Raw genomic sequence first — 19,489 nt, 5'->3', positions numbered from 1 at the left:
TCTCCCGCCGATCTCAGGGGGCGACTGGGCAAATATGGATGTAAGCGCTCCTTCAGGTAACCAGGTAACATGACTCATATCACCATAGGCAGATACAGCTGAATTGTCCCAATCAGCAGCTGGTGCCTGGGCTGTGCACACATGCATGTGTTGGCACATCTGGCCTTGTGCGTATAACAGAGTGATAGATTTTTTTTCCAAAGAGGGTGTTTTTATCATTTTAGATAATGCATCATGTGTGAAGGAGCATGGAGTATTTTCATAAGATGGGGCAGATATAGCAGTAATTTATCATGGCTACCAAGTATTTACATAATATGGTTTCTTCTACAGTACTTCTTTTTCCACTATAACCTTGGTAGCATTACATGAAAAACTGTACATCTGATATTTTTTAAAGCTGGTAGTCTCCCCTGCTGCACATATTGATGCTCTCAACCTGTATAAAGAAGCACGATGTGTTCATATCCCCGTGAACAAATGAAATTCCTTGGCTGCTTCTTTTATTAATGTTTAATAGGTTCAGATCAAAATAATGACTATAATCTCATCTGTGGGAAGACATCTCAGAAATGTCTCAGTAAGACCTCTTAAGTTCCCATTACAATAAGTGCAGGCTGTAGCTTGACACTGTGGCATGTTTCAAAGCTGATGCATTGTTGTGAGAGGTATTAAACTGACTTGCACACCTGCCTTGCATGTATTTGGGGGCAAGGTTCCTAGAGAGAACTTGCAGGCCTCTTGCCTCACAAGAAGATATGCAAATTCCAAATGCATGCACACAGGATGGATGCTCTCACTGGAAAAAGCCACTGCTCAGTGGTGTGACACATGCTGGGTCCTGGGATCCAGTTCAGCTATTTCCAGGTAGGGCTGTAAAAATTCCTGCCTGAAATCTTGGAGAATCAGTGCCAGTTAATGCTGGATGAGCCAATGGTCTGATTCATTGTAAGGCAATTCCCCAAATTCTCAGTTTCCCCTTTACCCCAGAAGCAAGCAAAGCAGTTGTACTACTCACTCAGACTGCTTTTTCATTTCATTGCTTAAGGTGGGTTTCTAATGCAAAATATCTCACGCAGATGGATGTTATACCTAAAGCTGGCTGTTGGAAGGCCTACTCACAGTGCTGTGCGTGGGAAGGTCGAAGGGTGGCTTCAGTTGCTGAAACAATTTAATAAGTTTCTAAGTGTTAGTAAACTGCACTTTAGTACTGTGAAGCACATAACAGTAGATCTTTTTGCACTCTCTTTTTAACTGCAATTGTCTTATTATAAACATAGAAACACAGCGAGTCAGAAGGAGCCTCCTGGGCCATCTAGTCTGACCCCCGGCTCCAGCCGGCTCCGCTCCCGACATGCCCACCATGTGCATGTCCAGCCTATCTTTGAACATCCGCACCGATGGGGCCTCAATGACCTCCCATGGAAGCCCATTCCACACCCTCGGGGTCCTAACATATGAAACATATAAAAGATAGATGACAACATGTATCCATATAACATAAAATGTTTTCTGTTTAATATTGTTCAACCTTCACCTCATATGTATCATATGGAGAGAATCCTATAATCTTATGCAATATGTCATTTATATTAACAATGAAAAACACCATATGCCTTATTGATACTCATACCGAATTTCTACTTTAGATAAGTATTTTACTTCTCAAATTATCTTTCTGTTGCTTTCAGTCACACCAGTTCAGTAAGTTTGGTCATCTTGGCCAATCACTAAACCTGATCAAACCATTCTTTTTCAATGGGCACACTAGGTGAATGTGAGAAGATTACATTTTTGGCTGCTCTTAAATTATTTCCTTTTGGATTCAAATGGTTGAAACATTCATCTTCCTTAAAATAATCTAGGAGACTGTTTACAGCTTTCAGTTGTGTAGATTATATGTCAAAAATGTTCTTAAAATTATGTAAGTAGATTTCAGTTCTGCCATATGTATATAAAACCTGTTCCTCACATTCCACATTTCTAAAAAAGAAAATATATTTTAAAAAGTTCCCGTTCATGTGGTGGTAACACTGGCCCATTACAAAACATTCACAAATTTCATTATTAATATTCATTTCAAGCATTTATTCTCCTTTGATGAAATTATTTCCTTTGATACCTTCTGGTTGTATCAGCCTTTGTGCTATTTATGACCCATTGTATTCTCCACAAGTATATGTCCAATTAAAGGCTCACAGTGATGTGAAATGTACTTTGAACTTTCCTTTTAATATATCTTTGTCTGTAGCATATCATCAGATTTGGTGTTGTTATATGCCATGGGCATTAGCGGACTCCTCTGTGGTTGCCAACTTAATCACTTGTTGGGGAGCAAAGCTGCTTGCATTTGGTTGCCTGAGAGACACTGATGAACGATGCTTTCTTTTGCAGTAGCAGGAAGAGGCCGAAGCCATAGTAGCAAGGAAGTGGTCAAGCAAGTAAGCCAGGGCAATACCCTGAGGCAGCCTCCCTTTGGTCTCTGACTGTTGGCTGCAGGGTACTTCCTTCCCTATCAGGCAGAAAAGGCGGGAACAGCAGAATAGCTGAACAATGGATATATCATATGCCGTAGCTTAATTTGCTCCTATGCCACAGTCATATGAATTTTAAAAAGAGAGCTCATAGTGCATTCGTTATGTTGGACAGACTAAGTTTACAGGCCTTTCGTTTAAAATTTGCTGCAATTACAGGTCTTTTCTGAGTCTGTTAAAAGCATGTCCAGATACCCCGGGTTGGGTCCCCCGTCCTGCTCACTTGCTTGTTCTCTCTCTTCTCTCTCTCTCTTTCACACACACACACACACACACACACACACACACACTTAGGAATTTATTCCCCCCCCCCCCAAATTGTACCTATAATCCTTCAAGCTGCATTTCCAATCATCCCAGAAGGGGCAGCTTTATGAAGTGCTGACCTATTTTGTCAGAAACATAAAGCAAAGCTGGAGAGTGCTGGAGCAGAGACATTCACAATCACTGGCATAAGTGGTATGAGAGAACCAAAACTGCACTACTTCCTTCTACAGTTCCAACAGTTCTTCATCAGCTTTGCCAGCCATTCACAGTGTTGCAGATTTTTGCATTAATATAAGCAAATTTGAGAGTGAAACACAGCTACCTCTGTGGGAATATAGTGCTAGATTGTATTCCTTGAAACCTGGTAAGGGAGGCCATGATCAGCTTTCCTCCACTGCAAACCAAACCAAACCAAACCAAACCAAACCAAACCATGCTTTATCTCTGCTTAGCTAACTGGTGACAAGTACAGGCAATGTTTGGACAACATGGTAAGCCGTGCATCCCATGGGTAATTACAGAAACGAGGTTGCATGTGCCTGGCATACATGAGGTGGGGAAAAGAAGTCACCATGACTTCTTTTTCTCCTCTGATCATGTGGACCCAGTCAGTAAGTTTGGCCTGGGTGCTTTCAGTTATGCTCACCAGACTTGAAGATCTAAGCCCAAAGGTCAGAGAGCATTCATCCTGGAGTGTTGATCCCGTAAGTCTTACTCTAATGATTTCTAAAGTGCACCAGTGAACGTACCACTGACTCAAGGGACAATTTCTACAGATTTTTTCCAGTATCTGTGTATATATGCAATGAGTTAAATTGGAACTTGGTTATACTAGGAGTAGACCCATTGAAATCAATTGCTTGTGTTCAGTGGGCCTGCTTTAAGACTGGTTCAAAGAAGTTCAGGTGAGAAGTGGACATATAGCCAGTATTTGCCCTGATATGTTCACCAGAGCAGCTATGAGAGGTCAAAAAACAATAATGTCTTCCTGCAGCACCCCTGCATGCTGTCTCCTAAAATTCAGGGTGATCCAGGCATGTATTTGTTTAAAAATTGCAAACCAAGCGGCAATCAGAACTGCTGCAGGGCACCCAAAAGGTCAAAATCAAAGGAGCACCCTTTGAGTGCTCCATTGCAGCTCTAGAAACCATGCGAGACACCTGTAGCACATGGATGTGACGCCTGTGGATGGATTCTCTCAAAGTTCTCCACCTTACCCTTGGTTTGCATGGTTCATTTGGATAGGTGATGATAATCGGAACCTAGAATATAGATATTAAATTCTTAAATATGTTAAAAAAATAAAAACATAGACTGCTTCTAACCATTGCATATATTTCAAATCTCACTGCCTGGCTATTTTTAAAAAAGTCAGTGGTCACTATTCATGATTTATGCTCCATTGCACAACTCAATTAACAAGCTCCATTCACAGGGTTATTTTGGCAACACTGTTGAAATACCAGTGGTGCTACTCTGGAGGGGGAAAAGGGAAGCTATTGAACAGAAAGATTAATGTTTGTTCTAGCGATCAAAACAGAGGGGAGAGAAATCTTATGCAGATAGAGGGGGTAGGGGAGCATCATGTTTATTTGAAGTGTGTATATGACAAAAATCATGAATGAATGTCAAAAAATTAACCTACATTTTTATATGAGCCTCCTTTTTTCTAGCCTGAGAGGACTGCACAAAAGGGAGCTGTCAGATATTCAAAGGAAGGCAGCCCAATTAGTGGAGCAGTTCCGGTCCCTAGAAAACTGAACATTAGGATTAGAGCTTTAACACATGGCAACTACTTGGGGTTTATTCTGAAATGCAAAGGCTTTTCTCCCCATGGCTTTTGCAAAATGCTTTTCAATTCCTTCCTTCCTGACATGAATTATAGACAATATCCATTCAGGGTTTCAGAGATCGTGTGTGATGAACCAGTGGCTTTCTGTGTTCCTTTGTTATTGCCCCTTGCTGTGGTCTCTTGTTGAGGAGAGTTTTGAAGCAACACAAAAAGTCATGAAATCCATTTAAATAGATGCCACAGCAGATCCAAGAAAAGAAGAGCACGTTTTTGGTAAGCAAGGCCGTCTCACAGTATACACAAGACTTGTGTCTCATATACAGTATATCTACACACAAGTGCAAATACTTTTCTTTTAATCTTTTTGTCTCTTTTGCTAAAGATGGAGCCTGGAACTCCGAACCTCAGAAGGTAGTGAAGCTGGGCGTTCTTCCAGTAAGAAGTCTGCTTGTCATGGAAGAAACCATCTGGGCTGCTTCTGGAGGACAAATTTTTATAATTAGTACTGAGACCCATACTGTGGAGGTAAAAACAAAGAAAAAGTTTCTCAAGACGCATGCCTTTCATACTGTGTTGTATAGTGCCATTCCTTGTGTGAAATGTATGCTTTTCATCCAGCCAGACAAAACATTTGCAGACATAATCTTTAGAAAATATTGTTTTCTGGTGCTTTGGCTTGTGCATGCTGCACTCTAGCTCACCCTGTAAGGAAAGGAGACCTCTACGTGAATAATGCCTCCAGGGTCTGCAAGCAAAAGGCTGGTTACACTTGCTGTTCATGCTTTAACACTGGCAGCGTAAACACTTGGTGAATTGAGATAAGCAAGTTGGATGCCAACATGAATCATCCATGATTAAAGCAGTACTCCCATGTCTCCCCTTCTCTTCCCCCTCTCTTGGTATTCCCTGTTCCCATTGTTAATTGATTGTAGGACAGCAGGGGAGGAAGACAGCAGTGTTGTGAAAATTGTATTTCCCACCAGCTGTGTGTGGATGCACAATCTGAAATCCAGTTTTTAATTTTGTGCTAGCAGCTTCTCTGTGACTTGAGATATTTTCCTTCCATGTGCTGCTCCTTCTTTGGAGACATGGTTACCCCACCCCATCTCCATCAGAGACAACATTTTAAAATTTATTTCAAGAAATAATGAGATCTAAGAGATCTATTTCTCAAAGAACATGAAGTCCAGTAGAATTGCGCAGAGTTTTCCTGAGTGCATTAAGTACAATGTTTACTGCATGAAAATGTTTTCATGCATGGCTAATCTTCCTACTGGTTTAAGTGTGTAAGTGTGGCACAAAAGCATGTTCTTGATAAGATTTTGGTAGACTGGATAATGCAGCACTATGCATGGAGGGGGTAATATTAATTCCACAGTTACTTAATGAGGTATCAATACTGAATGGTGTCTGCAGCACTGAGCCATTCAGATCGGATGAGCTATGCCTGGTAGTGTAATTGTTTTTGATTGCTATCTTTCTGGCAGATCATCTCTCTCCTGGGGGTCTCGTTACTTTTAATATGATTACTGATTTTCCTGCATGGAGGTAGAGGACAGCCATGTTTTTGGGATGCTTTAACCTGGAGTCCTGCACTGAACAGGCGGCTGGACCCGATGGCCTTATTCTTTCAATTCGTCTGTTATAATCCTATATCACATGTGAGGAGCAGATGATGCACTTTTGCTGCAGATAATAAGTTTACTGGTATTCCTTCTTTCTCCAGTAATAACTGCTGCTCCAGTCTGGTATGGCCAATACCCCAGGAGCATGGGAACTGTAATAGCAGTGGTCTCTTCCATGCCTCTGGAATAATGTGATCTGATATGGGAGGAGCTGAAGTACAGAGATTTGTGTGTGCCCTGGACTATTTGGCACCATGGGAAGGAATGGCAATATTTCTGTTTTTCTGACATTGGGATAAACACTGTTACCAAATGCTACAGAATAATGGAATAATACCATTAAATTTGAACTGCAATTGTATCAGCTTGACTCATAATAGTATTAATGGAGAAACTGCAAATGAGGCATTACCCCGGGCTTCCTGCTGCTCTGTGAGAACTAGGAAAAGAATGATATAAGGCCGGTGTCAGTACAGTCTGACAGCTGCTGTCCTCAGCTGACCTGTTTCGGTCCCAAAGCCATCTATGCCAGCATTCTTGCCTGAGGTGGAAGCGCCTATTGCAATAAAGGCCTGATGCTGGGAAGACCAGAACCCTCTTCCCTAGCATCACTCAGGAAAGCAATAGTGTGTCCTCACACACACTCCATCACTAATCGGTCATCCTGGTAGAAGACATCTTTGCTGGTGCTGCTAACTGGAGACTAGCCCTGTATCCATAGTACATGCTATTTGTAGGAGAGCTAGAAACTCAAGGCAATCAGGTAGGAGAATGTACTGCAGCTCTGGTTTAGGATCATGCTATGCATCTTCTACATCCTCGAAATGGAGCAAAGATGGCAGTTCCACGCCGTCAACCTTTCCTGTGCCCTGTCCAAGTTGGGACATGCCTGAGTCTGTGATAGACCAGCTGGGACTCCAAGATTTTTTGCAGGCTGCCTGCTTTGACCACAGAGCCCCACACATCATGATGTCTGTGCCATGATTATTTCCCTCTTCTTCCCAGCATAGATGCAGCCATGGAACTGCATAAGTTTGGCTGCAGTTCTTGGTAAACAAACCAAATGCAGTGCTTAAACAGAGCTGAGCTTTTCTCGCGGATTCAATACGTTCGAGGCAAAGGAACAAAGTAGCTGGCACTTTGCTCTAGATCTGTGTTTCTGTTCTGCCCACTGTTCTTTCCTTACTGTGTGCTTTTAACACAGGAAATCTGCCTCTTGGCATCCCTGTCACTGGCGGAGGATGGATGAACTTGAATGTGATGTTTTGCTCAAAACTTTATTGGAAGCTGCATGCCATGTATAGTGACAGAATTGATTTTTGTGGTTATAACGTGTGTGCAATTAGAAATGCTGTTTTTGTTTGCTTTAGAAATGCTTTCCCCAGAACCCAGCCTAGTATGATGTGGCTCTCATAAGGAGCTTGCCTGGCAAGAAAGGGAGTCTCCAGAAATCCTTACTTCCAACTGTGACTGGCATAGGATTGTGCCAAGCTCTGTGATTCTAACAGACTTCAAAAGCTGATTATAAGAAAGTCAGGACATGAACGAACTGGCAGGAGAGGGGAGAAGTAAGTCCAAGTGCCCCTGTGTGGCACAGGAGCCTTCCTCGGCCTGATTCCTTCCAGATGTGTTGGCCTGGATGGTCAAGCTGGCTGGGAGTCATGCCACTTGCAGTCCAGCACATCTGGAGGGCACCAGGTTGAGAAAACTGTGGCACCATGTTGCTGTTTCTTCAGCAGGAAAATCGCCCATCTTAGCCATTTCCGGGACTACAGCTGCTAGTGCGCTGCTGCAAAGGTCCAGTGCAAATCACAATGCTGCTGCAGGATCAGTACTTCAGTGCTTATTCCTCGAGGTTGCTATGCAAGCAGAGCACTGCACAGGCTCGTGATATTGGTACTGTAGCACTGTTAAATCTTTGGAATGCGCAACGTGTCTCTCATTCCAAAACAAAGCTGTTAATAACAAACAAGCAGGTTTTACAGTGTAGCTTTAGTTCTAGCACTCTGCTTCCACTGCTTCAGTTCCCTGGCTTGTGTGTTTCAGCATGTAGGTCTGGCACACCTGCTTTCCCATTGAACGGTCTGCTTCCTCAGAGTTGTGTCTAGGGCACAGAAAGCACGGCATTCATGTGCTTCCCTTTCCTTATTTGGAAAAATGTGCTGCAACATAGATGTAAAACAACTAGATTCTTGGCCATTTCTGTGTGCTGATGAAATAAATATGCATTTATTTATTTATTTTAGAAGCAAGCAAAGCCATCTAAATAAACAACATGCCCTGTGTTCTTTGGTGGCATGTCTAAACACTGCTTTATCGTTCTTCCTTAAAGTAGTAAGTCAGTCACTTCCCTTGAACAATGGGGCTCATTATGCAGAACTTGCTATGCTTGGGAAAGCGTGGTTCAGTCCTTGGCACAGCTCTTTAGGCCAAGAGTCACAAAGGAGTTTGCACAGGGAGTAAGTGGGAGAAAAGAGAAAGATGTGACTGTGCAGCAAGCTGTTGTCACTGTGGCTGGTCCTCTCAGGCGCCACTGTCTTGAAGAGATTTTGAATTTGGCTGCTGCATTGGAAATGTGTGCTGGAGCTCTGAGGTTGCCATAGAGTTGGCAAAAGAGAGATGGAGAAAGCCAGGTTTCTGTGTCATCTTATCCCCCCTTTTCCCCTTTTCTCTTCTTTCAGGAGGAGAAAATAAAAGATGGGGTAGGATAGTGCAGCAAAACAGATGGATGCCAGTGTGACAGCCACCACAATGCTCTGTTGTGGGCTTTCCCAGGGCAGAGATGAGAACTGCGGCAGGGCATGGGCACAATCACGTTCTCTTCTGGAAGAGGCAGAAGGGAGCTTTGCCCAAGCAGGCAGTCCTCCTCATCACGAGGCTGCCTTTCCAGCTGCGGGTAGCAGTGAAGCTCTGCAGCAGCTCTTCTCCGGCAGAACAAAGTTGGTATGAGCAATACAGCTCAGCTGCCTTCAGATAGACTATAAGTGGCAAGATGACTTTTGCAGAACAGGGGTTTACGCTAGATGACATATTATAGGTGTATTATTTTTTCAAACATGCTTACTATTGAGTAAGAAATGCTATTTAATAAATGCACGTCCTGAAGCCACTTGCTTTTGTATGACATCCAGATGTCCATAGGTTTCAGTGGCCACTGGATTTAAGGATTCTCCCAAATTAGAGAGCATGAGATCCAGCAAGAGAGCAAGCGAGAAACAGAAATGATGCCTACTTCTTTTTTCTACATTATTTGTCTTGGTGTGTGTATGTGAGGTTTGTGTTTGCCATATAAGCACAGTTCCTCCCAAGAAAGTGGTGGAATGATAACCTAGGGAGGAGGCAGATTAGTAAAGTCTACTTTGCAAAGCATCTCACTTGCAATATCCAAGACAGGCTGACTTCATAGTGCATGTGTCGTGGGGAGAGGCGTGGGGGGACACTGAGATCACACTAAATAATGTCCAAAGCCAGTAATGTAGAAATAAGCAATGAAAACAGAGCACCTCCAGAACAGGTTAATTGGAAAGACCAGTCTCCTTTAAATGTGTCCATGGCAATTCATTAAACCTCTTGAAATTTCAGGAGAGAAATGTACAAGCTGAACCATGTGTTATCTGGAAGTATAATAAGCTAGCTGTTAAATACAGAATGTGATAAGAGAAATGCCTTTGAAATTTGTTAGCAGCTGTAACAACAGAACGGATCCTTGCTTGTTCATTGAAGAAACCTGAGAGATAATCATGTAAGAGTCTAGTGCATATATTATTAAAACTTTGAGAAATAGTCTTCTTGCTACTAGCTGGGAATAAATAAGACTCTGATAAGACTTTGTAAAGGAAGTGTATATTCCTGACAGGTATGACAGCAACCAAGGCCAAAATTGTATCAAATAGGGCACAAGCTCCCCTCCCAGGGCCAATGAAATTCTCTAAAGTAAAAAACTCTTCCTTGGAAGGTAGTTCTTCTGAGAGTTCATCTCTATTTGCAAGCTAGGCCCAATGCCAGAGGCTCAGTATTTATTTTGGGGTAGGATGAAAGGGAAGAGCAATTACAGATGAGGAGTGGGGCGAGAGAGAAGAACTGTCTCCCAGAGCACACATGCTTATAATAAAACTTGCTTGTTTGAACAGTAATCTATCTTCCTGGGGGGCATGGCATCCCTCCCAGATTATTTAATCTCTATCTAAGAGAGGTAAAACTATAATTGCAGTCAGTGATCAATGGGAAGAAGAGGTCTGTGTAGTGTTTGCAGTACGTGAGGAACCTCTGTGATAATCCTGTGAAAAGTCATGCCAGTAACTGGGTGGAAAAAAGAGATCACACCAACCGGCAGTGATAAATAAATGCAAGGATGCTCTTCCAATTAGGCTTCTGAAAGAGCAGGTCATATTCCTGCCTTGTTCAGCTGATGATCAGTGTTCTTAGCTTCTGCCATGGATAGCAGCTTAGTCAGTACTTCAGCCTAATCCCATGCTGCATTCATTGATATCTTTGGCTGGTACACCAACAATACATGTTCCTGGATGGGAATAACAGCCATGGCGATCCGTGCACTGAGCATCTCATGGCCAGACTCAAATATATTTCAAATGCATCTTGAAAATGCGCTTGTTCACCCAGGCTGCTCTGATTTGTAATGAATTGTAATTATATGCTGCCCCACTTTACTCCTTGCATTATCTTGCAATTGTTATTGGAATTGCTTTAATAGTTTTTAAAATGTTATTTTTATATTTATATGTGAACTGCTTAGGGATTTTATTATCTTAACTGGTATATAAGTGCTACTAATAAATAAGGAATGTGATTATGGATTTCCTCACCCCTCTTTTTGCTGGGATGATTCTGGCTCCCCTATTCTGGCAGTGCCTCTTAGGCCGCTGTGACCACCTGAACACTTCCTTTGCCGTTGTACTGGATGCTTTGGAAAGTGCAGGGAAGTCTTCCTGGACTGGTTTCCAGATTAGTTGTGAAGATGAGGAGCTGTTTCTGTATGGATTAGAGTGATCAGAAGTAGTGAAGAGAGGTACTTTTGATGGTACAGATAGCTTCCCTTGCCAATTACAAGGTACCCATGTCTGTCAGCCCAGACTACATCAGTTTCAGACAGGGCTTCTTAGTTCTATTTAGAATTTGATCAGAAATAATCTGGTCGGGTTGAGGTCTTAAAAACTCTGTGGAATATTTAGGCTGATCTGAAAGAAGTCCTGTCAGTCTTCTCAAGCAAAAGCAAGTAGAACTAGGATCATTCCCTTGCCCAGCTGCAGATTTTGGCCTGCAGGCATGGGAACTGGCAGCCTGTGTGAGGAACCCTATAGAAGGAGGGTCTGTCTTGCAGAGGTTGATGCCCCACCCTTGCAGGACAGCAGTGAAACATCTGATCCGGAAAAAAAGCCTTATGGTGGGCTAAAGCATCAATTAATGGTTGGGTGAAATAGCTGGTATAGCCACTTCCTGTAGATGATCGGAAACATTGCTAGGAACTACTTGTTTTATTATCTGTGATCATTAGGTTTGGATCCATCACCATTTAGGGCCAAAGGAAGCATATACACTCTCACTTATCGGGTCATGTTATTTCCCTGGATATTTTGTGAAGAACCTGCAAAGACTGTGATGATGCTGCCAGTCTGTGTTTCCTTATGAACTATAATCTATTTGCTTTCTGTGACTTGGACTTCTGATCCCAGCTGGGCCACGGCGAGTCCTACATCTTCAACTTCTTGGTGCCTACACCCATGTAGCTCTGCACCCATCTTTAGCCCTTAAGCCACAGAGATTACAACTGAGAAATATTTGTCTGTGGATCTGACCTGGCTGTACTTGTGAGCCTTAAAATGCCATGAGAATACTGTTAAAGCATGTAGCAGCTATCAACTACTCTATGAATTTCTGAAGACTGCAACCCGAACCCTAATTGATATTAGAAACTCAAAGAACTGACAACCACTTCCCTATTTCAATAGGGTTATACTCTTTTCTGCTGAGGTTGCCTGGGAAGCTTCACTTATACTATCACTGAGCATTAGTTCAATTTCATTCATGAGAAATAGATGTATTTCATAATTTTATAACTGTCAGGATTATACTATTGTATTTGCAGTGAGCTTAGATGCTTTTTTTTTTTTACTGGTGGTCATATGAAATAGAAGATTTTAGGCAGAGGAATAATGTACTGAAATATTTTCCAGAAAATATTGTACAATGTTCTGTAAACATTTCAACTCCACATCACTAAATCAGGTCCATTTTAGCATTGCTGTTGCACAATAAATTGGAAGAGGAATGAAAATGGTGGTCTCACATAGTACTCAGTATAGCACTATATTCCCTACTCAGAACTCCACTTCTTTTACCTTTGGCCCTTTGTTTCATTATTAACATATGCTACCATTTTAAATTTTTATTTATATATACCACCACATTCCCATAGGATTTTGGCGGTTTAAAAGAGATTGAACCAACAAGAACTGCGATTTAGACTAAAAACAGGCATATTAACTAAAACTAATCTGGAAAATCCTGTTAGAAGAGATACATCTTTAACTCCCTCTTGAAGGGAGCAGTCTAGGTTATTGGACTCATCTATCCCAGCAGACCATTCCATAGTTTAGGGGAAACCTCTGAGAAAGTCCTCTGGATAGTTGACACTAATCTTACAGAAGATTATCCCCAGAGGACCTTAGCTGATGAAGCAGAATGCATTAGAAAAGACGCTCCTGAAGCTATTTTGGACTCAAGCCATGAAGGGCTTAAAGGTGATTACCAACAAAGGTGATTACCAACGTCATCAGGAAATGCGTTGAGAGCCAGTGTAAAGACTTTAAATAGGAGATACGTGGTCTCTCCATGGTGTCCCAGAGACCTGCCTGGTTGCCATACTTTGTACCAGTTGCAATGTCTGGAGTTGGCACAAGGGTAGCTCCACATAGAGCACATTGCAGAAATCGAGCTTGGAAGTTACCCAGCGTGTTAACTACTGCTTTGGATTCATTTTGATTCTCCTTTCAGCAGATTGTGGAAGAATAAGAACACTAAATGATCCTAGTATGGAGACAACCACAATGTATTTGACTGTCTTTTCATACCTGCCCATATATGTCCAGGAGTGACTGTGAATACACAAGTGTGCTGTGCCGTTCCACTGCAAACAGTTTACTTAGGAGTAAATTCCATGACATGGAGCTAGCAATGGGATGAGCGCATGTGAAACTTGGCCTAAACTTGCCCCTGGCTTGGCCCGCTTGACTACTAGCCCCTTGGCTTCCTTCCAGTGAAACTGACTCGGAACCCACCTTCTCTGTGGAGGGACTAGTGCTGCAGCACACCTTTATCTGTCTGAAAATGAGATGTGTTTACACTGCATAGTGACTGCACAGCATATATTTTGGGAGGCAGCCAGCTTTCAGGTAGGGATGTTTGTTCCCCATGTTTGCATGAGAAAATTACCTCTTTATTCATACCTTAAGGTAAGGGTTTGTTCTGAGTTTCTGTGAAACTTTCGTAAGAACGTAAGTTTCCCAGATGCTAACAGAGACCTGCCTACAGCATATAATACCTGAGCAGACCAGAGGTAAAGCTTTTTCATCAGTGCTGAGTTTTCTTGCAGCTTAAACAGATGGGGCGTTGGAGGTGCCTTGCCCCATTTGTGCAGCTTTCTGAGCTGACCACATAATGCCATTGTGATCCTGCAGCCACTCTGTGATTTTTCTCACCTTGCCATTTTTTTCCATGAGTAAAATCTGTTAATTTTTCTGGCAAACCACAATACCTTAAAGAACTACTGGTGTGATAACAGTTTGGGGGCTTTGTGGCATTTCTGTGGGGGCACGGTTGAGATACTTGAACAAACCTGCCCATCTGCCACAGCTTTGCTCCCCTTTGTGTCACTTCTTTTCCTGTTGGTGTACTGTAAACCCTGCTATTTCCCTCTTTTATCTGGCATCCTTTCAGAATTACCTCCTTTTGAAAATGTGGGTTTGAAAAACTTTCAACATGCTTTCTTGCACAAATCCTGTTTTTCATTTAAAAAAATGTGTGCTCGGTGCTGACTTGACTAAGGCAGGAAAGGAAGGGAAATGTTTAGTGGAAGGGTGGGGGATAGGTGGCAGAAGGGACAAATGGTAGGCATGCGGACAGAAGATTCTGTTATGTACTGGGGGCGGAGTGGCAGGAGGAAATCTGTGGTATATGATAGACAGTGTAAAATTCTGCATTAAAAAAGAAGATAGAATACAATGAGCTATGCCCACGAGGAGTCTTCCATGTGATCACCTTTCCTCAGTATGATGAATGGGAAAGTTCATGTTTTTCAAGTAGCATCAAAGCAACCAAACCTTGAAAGATTTCTCCCTCATATAAAATTCCTTCCCTCTCCCCAGCCCCCGCCATTGTACCGCTTGGTTTTTAACCCTTCTTAAATGCCTTTTAACAGTCAAGAAATTGCTGTTACTAATTGCTTTCATGATTTTAAAAAATCACTTTCTCATTGAACCTTCCCATGAGTCAGATTAGTAAATTGATTTTGCAAAATTAACATGGTATTTCTTGGCCATATGATTCCCCCCCCCCCCCGCTTCTTGCCTTGCTCTTTACTTGGGTGGCACGCTCTGTTCCCATGGATCTGAAGGACAGGAGTCTGAAACCCTTTTGCTTTTCTCCCTTCAAAACAGCATAACTTCAGCTATCACATTTTATCTTTCGCTAGAGCCTTTTGCTCAGACCCTTCTCTGAATAAAGCCAGCACCTTTCCATAAAAATACCTGTGTAGTGTGCATTTTGAACACAGGGATTTTTCCTTTTTTATTGTTTTGCTTTGAATGGACTGGCATTATACAGCTTAGGAAGGTAACACCACCTTTTCCATATCTTCTTAAAATGAGTAGGGTTAGGAATGAGTTGGACTCTGCTATTTAATTGTTCTAAGAGTCTGACACCTGTTTGTGTCCACTCTGGTTAACATTTTGGGAAATCCAGACAACTAGCTACATGCATTGTTCCTGCTTTGGGGATCCTTTTTCCATTTCTTTTTTCTACAGCACACAGCATAACTGCACCATTTATAGATTTATTTAAAATATTTATACACCGCCTATCTCTCCACTAGCATCCCTGGCATTTCACATCTATTGAATTCAACAGGGCATTTAAAGAGGCTGCAGTCCTCAAGCTGCCTGACAATGTACAAAGAGCAACCCGCCTCTGATGTTCCTGGGGAAAGAAGGGGAGGGTTGCTGTTTGCCTCTCCTCGCTCCCTGCTATTTCATTGATTGCAGTTCTCTTTAAATGTACAAATAGATGTTTCAAATAGTGTGTGTTAATTGCAGTATTCTTCTTCTCCACCAAATTAAAAATATTTATAATTAAGGGGGAAATTATTAACAGTTTTAACAGTATTTTTTTTCTGGGGAAATATGTACAGTATTCCCTTTATCTGTCCTGGACCACCCACCAATCAGCTACATGGAATGACCCCATGTCTTGGTACTATGGGAGAGGGGGGAAAAGGTCCCCTCCTCTGCTTTCTCCGCACTGTGCATAATTTTAAACCCATCTATCACATTTTTTCTAAACAAACTCACCTCTGTACATGTTTATGGACACTTTCAATAGGCCAGTGAGGCAGGAATCACCCTTGCAGAAGTCATGTTTCAGTGAGGCTTGTCTTTCTATGTGCTTAGTGATTCCATCTTTAATAAAGTTTTCAAGCAATTGGCCCAGAACAGACAGGAAGCTACCTGGCCTGCAATTGGTGTTACACAGGCCTTTTTCCCCTCCTTGGTATGGAGGCTGATCTTGGGTCATATCACATATTTTTGTAAGAAGGTGAATAATTTCAGATTTGAGTTCTTTACAAACTCTAGGATAGATGCCATCTGGACCTAGTGATTTATGAACTTTCTGCTTGTCAGTAAGGCTGAGAATTTAATCTTTTGTTACCACTGTTTGCCTTAGTTCCTCAAAATCCCTTCCTGAATACCTGCTCGCATCTCTCTTGTGCAAGCTTGTGCTTCCTGTAGTTTTCCTTATTGTGGCGAACCCCCCCCCCCCCCACTTTTCAGAGGGACATTTTCTCTCTAATAGCTTCCTTGACACTGTTCATTAACCTTGGTGGTGCCCTCTTCAACTCAATGCTACCTCTCCTTACTTGTGGTATGCATTCTGCTGAACATCTATGTTACTGTGGTTTTGAGTACTGTCCAAGCTATCTCTCTCTTGCTCTCTCTCTCGCTCTCTCATTTTTTCTATACTGCTCTTAACAAAAGCTTTTGAAGAGATTTAAGCCTCTCATTTCCCCCTTTCAAATTCTTTTGCACCCATTCCCTCATTTAGAAAACTTTCCTCTTTTGAAGTCAAATGTGATTATGTTGGACCTCTGGCAATCTTTCACTTAAGTGTATAATAAATCTGATAGCACTCTAGTCACTATTTCCAGGTGATTCACCAGCATTTACTAGATATCTAATATTACATCCTCCAAGATAAATCCGGGATTGCTTGCCCCCATGACTGGCTGTTCCAGGGCACAGGCATGTAAGACATCAAGAAATTTGGCCTCTTTGTCAGAATTGGAGCATGCATTCACACAGTCAATGTGGAGGGTAGTTGAAGTCATCCATTATTATAACACTTCCTTGTTTTGAGTCTCCTTTGCTCTCATTTTCTATCTCAGGATCACCTTGATCATTCTGGTCCGGGTGAGGATAGTGTGTTGCTAGTACTAAATTGGTTTTGGAGCCAAGTACTGTGACCCACCATGCTTCCATGGAGGATTCTGCTGAACAATAAGACCTCTTTGACAGACAGAGCAACACCTCCTCCAGTACGCCCTTCCCTATCCTTCCTGTCTGGTTTATGTCCACTCTTGACCGTATCCCATTATTCCACTAGGCTTCCATAATGCCTACTACATTTTGGTTCTCCTTTAAAACCAAGCACTCTAGCTCCACCAATTTGGCTCAAAGGCTTATAGTATTTTTATAGAAACACCTGTCCCTCTGCCCTGTGCATCTTCTATTTTGGCACTTAGGCCTATTTGATTGGCTATCATGTTTCACTATATTCTCATCAGAAATGTTTTCATCTTCATCCCCTTCCCTTTGTTGAAAATCACCTTCCAGAACCTCCATTTGATCCAATCCCTTCTGCAAACAGGAGGAGCTTTCCTATTCATGGAGAGGCAAGGCTGGATACAACCCTGTAATAGGAACAGCAGTTACAATCATTAGAGTATCAGCATCATTGAAGCAATGAAATCATTTTTATTAAGCACTTAGTGTCAAACATTTGGGCTTTCCTAATAATTATCTGTCTGAATTTTCCATCCATACATTAGGGGAACAATAGACCTTTAAATTAATGTCCTAATTCATAATGAGTACTAAATTTCCTCCCTCCATCCCAAGAAAACAGCTAAAGATGGAGTACTGACATTGCTTGTTCTTCTGCATGACTTTCAGTGACTTCTGTCTGTTATGCAGTGCCATTTTGAAGCTCATCAGGAGGAAGGGATGGTGATTTCTCATATGGCTGTTGCAGGAGTTGGAATCTGGATTGCCTTCACCACAGGATCTACTCTTCGCCTTTTCCACACCGAAACTCTTAAGCATCTCCAAGACGTCAACGTTGCTACTCTGGTTCTCAACATGTTGTCAGGTACCCACATTTACATATGCTTAGCTTGGTTTGGATTGGGTAACTCTTGCCAGTGCCCAAACACCAAGTCTGTAAGCACAATGCAAGGTTTTTTTCCCAGTGATAATATTGGTATGAATTGAGATCTTAATTAAACTGTTGTTGTAACAGGAGTTTTAACATAAAAGTATGGTGAGGGGTTGCATGAGTAGGAAATATATGATGAGGAAGTAATTTGGAGATCATAAATGGCATAGAATTTCAATGACTTTTTATTATAAATATACAAGTGGACAAAGTATCATATACTTAAAAAGTCACCGTTCCAAATAAGATTCTGAACATGGGTGCTAGGATTTCCGTTTCACATCCACAGCTTGCTCTTTTTTAATGGCATTCAGCCTTCCCTACAAGCCCCCTTCCCCTGCTATAATTTAAGATTTTAAAATGAACTGTTTTGTCTTGTTTTGACAGCAAGCAAAAGGGACACTTAACAAAAATGCTACAGTTGTCTTCATATTTAAGATGTCATTTTGACTCTTGACAAAGGGACAGAAGAGAGTCTGCCATTCAGTGGCTGGGTCAGGAACTTAACTTGAAGCATCATTGCAAGGCGTGTGTGATTGCTGTGTGCACAGTCCTGCTGCTTCTATTTCCTCATGTCTTTAGTAAATCTCAGTCTAGAAAGACATTTACATTCCATGTTCCATTTTTGTGAGCTAGACGTCACCCACTTTTTCATTTTGGTAGAATATGGAGCTCACAAATTCAGCTTTATCCAGCTGTACATGCAGCTGGTAACCTAGAAATTTGCCAGCCATTTTAAAAGTAATTTCTGGGTGGCATATCTTCCCCTAAATTTAGAGCAGCAGATGTAACAATTCTTAATGAGAGAACATTTCTCATCCACTGTCAGTACTTCTACTTTTTCTAGTAGCTTCAAAATATCAACTCTCTCAATTTTAATAAAAATACATTTTGAATGCTCTTTTCCAGCCAGTCGTTGCTATCCTTGTCTGGAGTTCTAGTGGGGTATTTGTTTAATCTGTCCTCATTGTGCAGAAGGATTTAATGTTTATTGTGAAAGGTGAACTGTTTTTATATTGCGGTTAAAAGTGAACATTTCTGTGTGTTTAATGGAAGTGGAGGAAAAGGTAGTTGGAAAATATTTAGTCTTAGCTGTCATTGCCATGGCAATAAAACAAGTTAATGTAAACCATGTTTTTCTGTTGAAGAGCTTGGATTAATTATACACATCCCCAAGTGTCACTACTACTGCATTCCAGCAGCATCAATTCTATTTGAAGAATGATTTTCTTTTTACTATATAAGGTTCATTACTTAAAAGTTTTAGTAGCATCTTTTATATACCACAGACACTGTGCAAAAATGATTAAATGGTTGGATTTCATCTGATGTTAAACATATATGTTGGAGTTCTGTGTGAAATTACTTGTATCATTAGTGAAAGCCTGGAAAAGTTTTTAAAAAACACTGAAAAAAGCATTATGTAATATACACTATTTGTGAAAAGGAGCAAATGGGCATCAGAACAGAAAGAATGCAGCTTTCACACACATCTTAATTTATTGCTGTTCTGGGGACACTGTAGGACTTCATCTATACTGAATACTTTA

The 19,489-nt window shown here is 41.6% G+C and overlaps 1 protein-coding gene across 5 annotated transcripts in view; it reads left to right on the top strand.

Moving 5' to 3' along the window:
• The window catches only part of ARHGEF10 (Rho guanine nucleotide exchange factor 10), a 114,383-nt gene that overhangs the window by 81,410 nt on the left and 13,484 nt on the right, over positions 1-19,489 (top strand). For 4 of the 5 annotated variants that reach the window (XM_044417807.1, XM_044417789.1, XM_044417798.1 and 1 more), the window contains 2 exons: positions 4,976-5,118; positions 17,699-17,873. In XM_044417807.1, the coding sequence (XP_044273742.1) occupies positions 4,976-5,118; positions 17,699-17,873 (318 nt within the window). The remainder of the gene's footprint in view (positions 1-4,975; positions 5,119-17,698; positions 17,874-19,489) is intronic. The other variant, XR_006413513.1, reaches the window with a different exon arrangement.

Source organism: Varanus komodoensis, unplaced genomic scaffold, assembly GCF_004798865.1.
Source record: "Varanus komodoensis strain SLA01 unplaced genomic scaffold, ASM479886v1 scaffold10, whole genome shotgun sequence".
In the NCBI taxonomy this organism is placed as follows: domain Eukaryota; kingdom Metazoa; phylum Chordata; class Lepidosauria; order Squamata; family Varanidae; genus Varanus; species Varanus komodoensis.
Note: the sequence above shows the minus strand (reverse complement) of the source record. Positions and strands in the feature narration are given on the sequence as shown.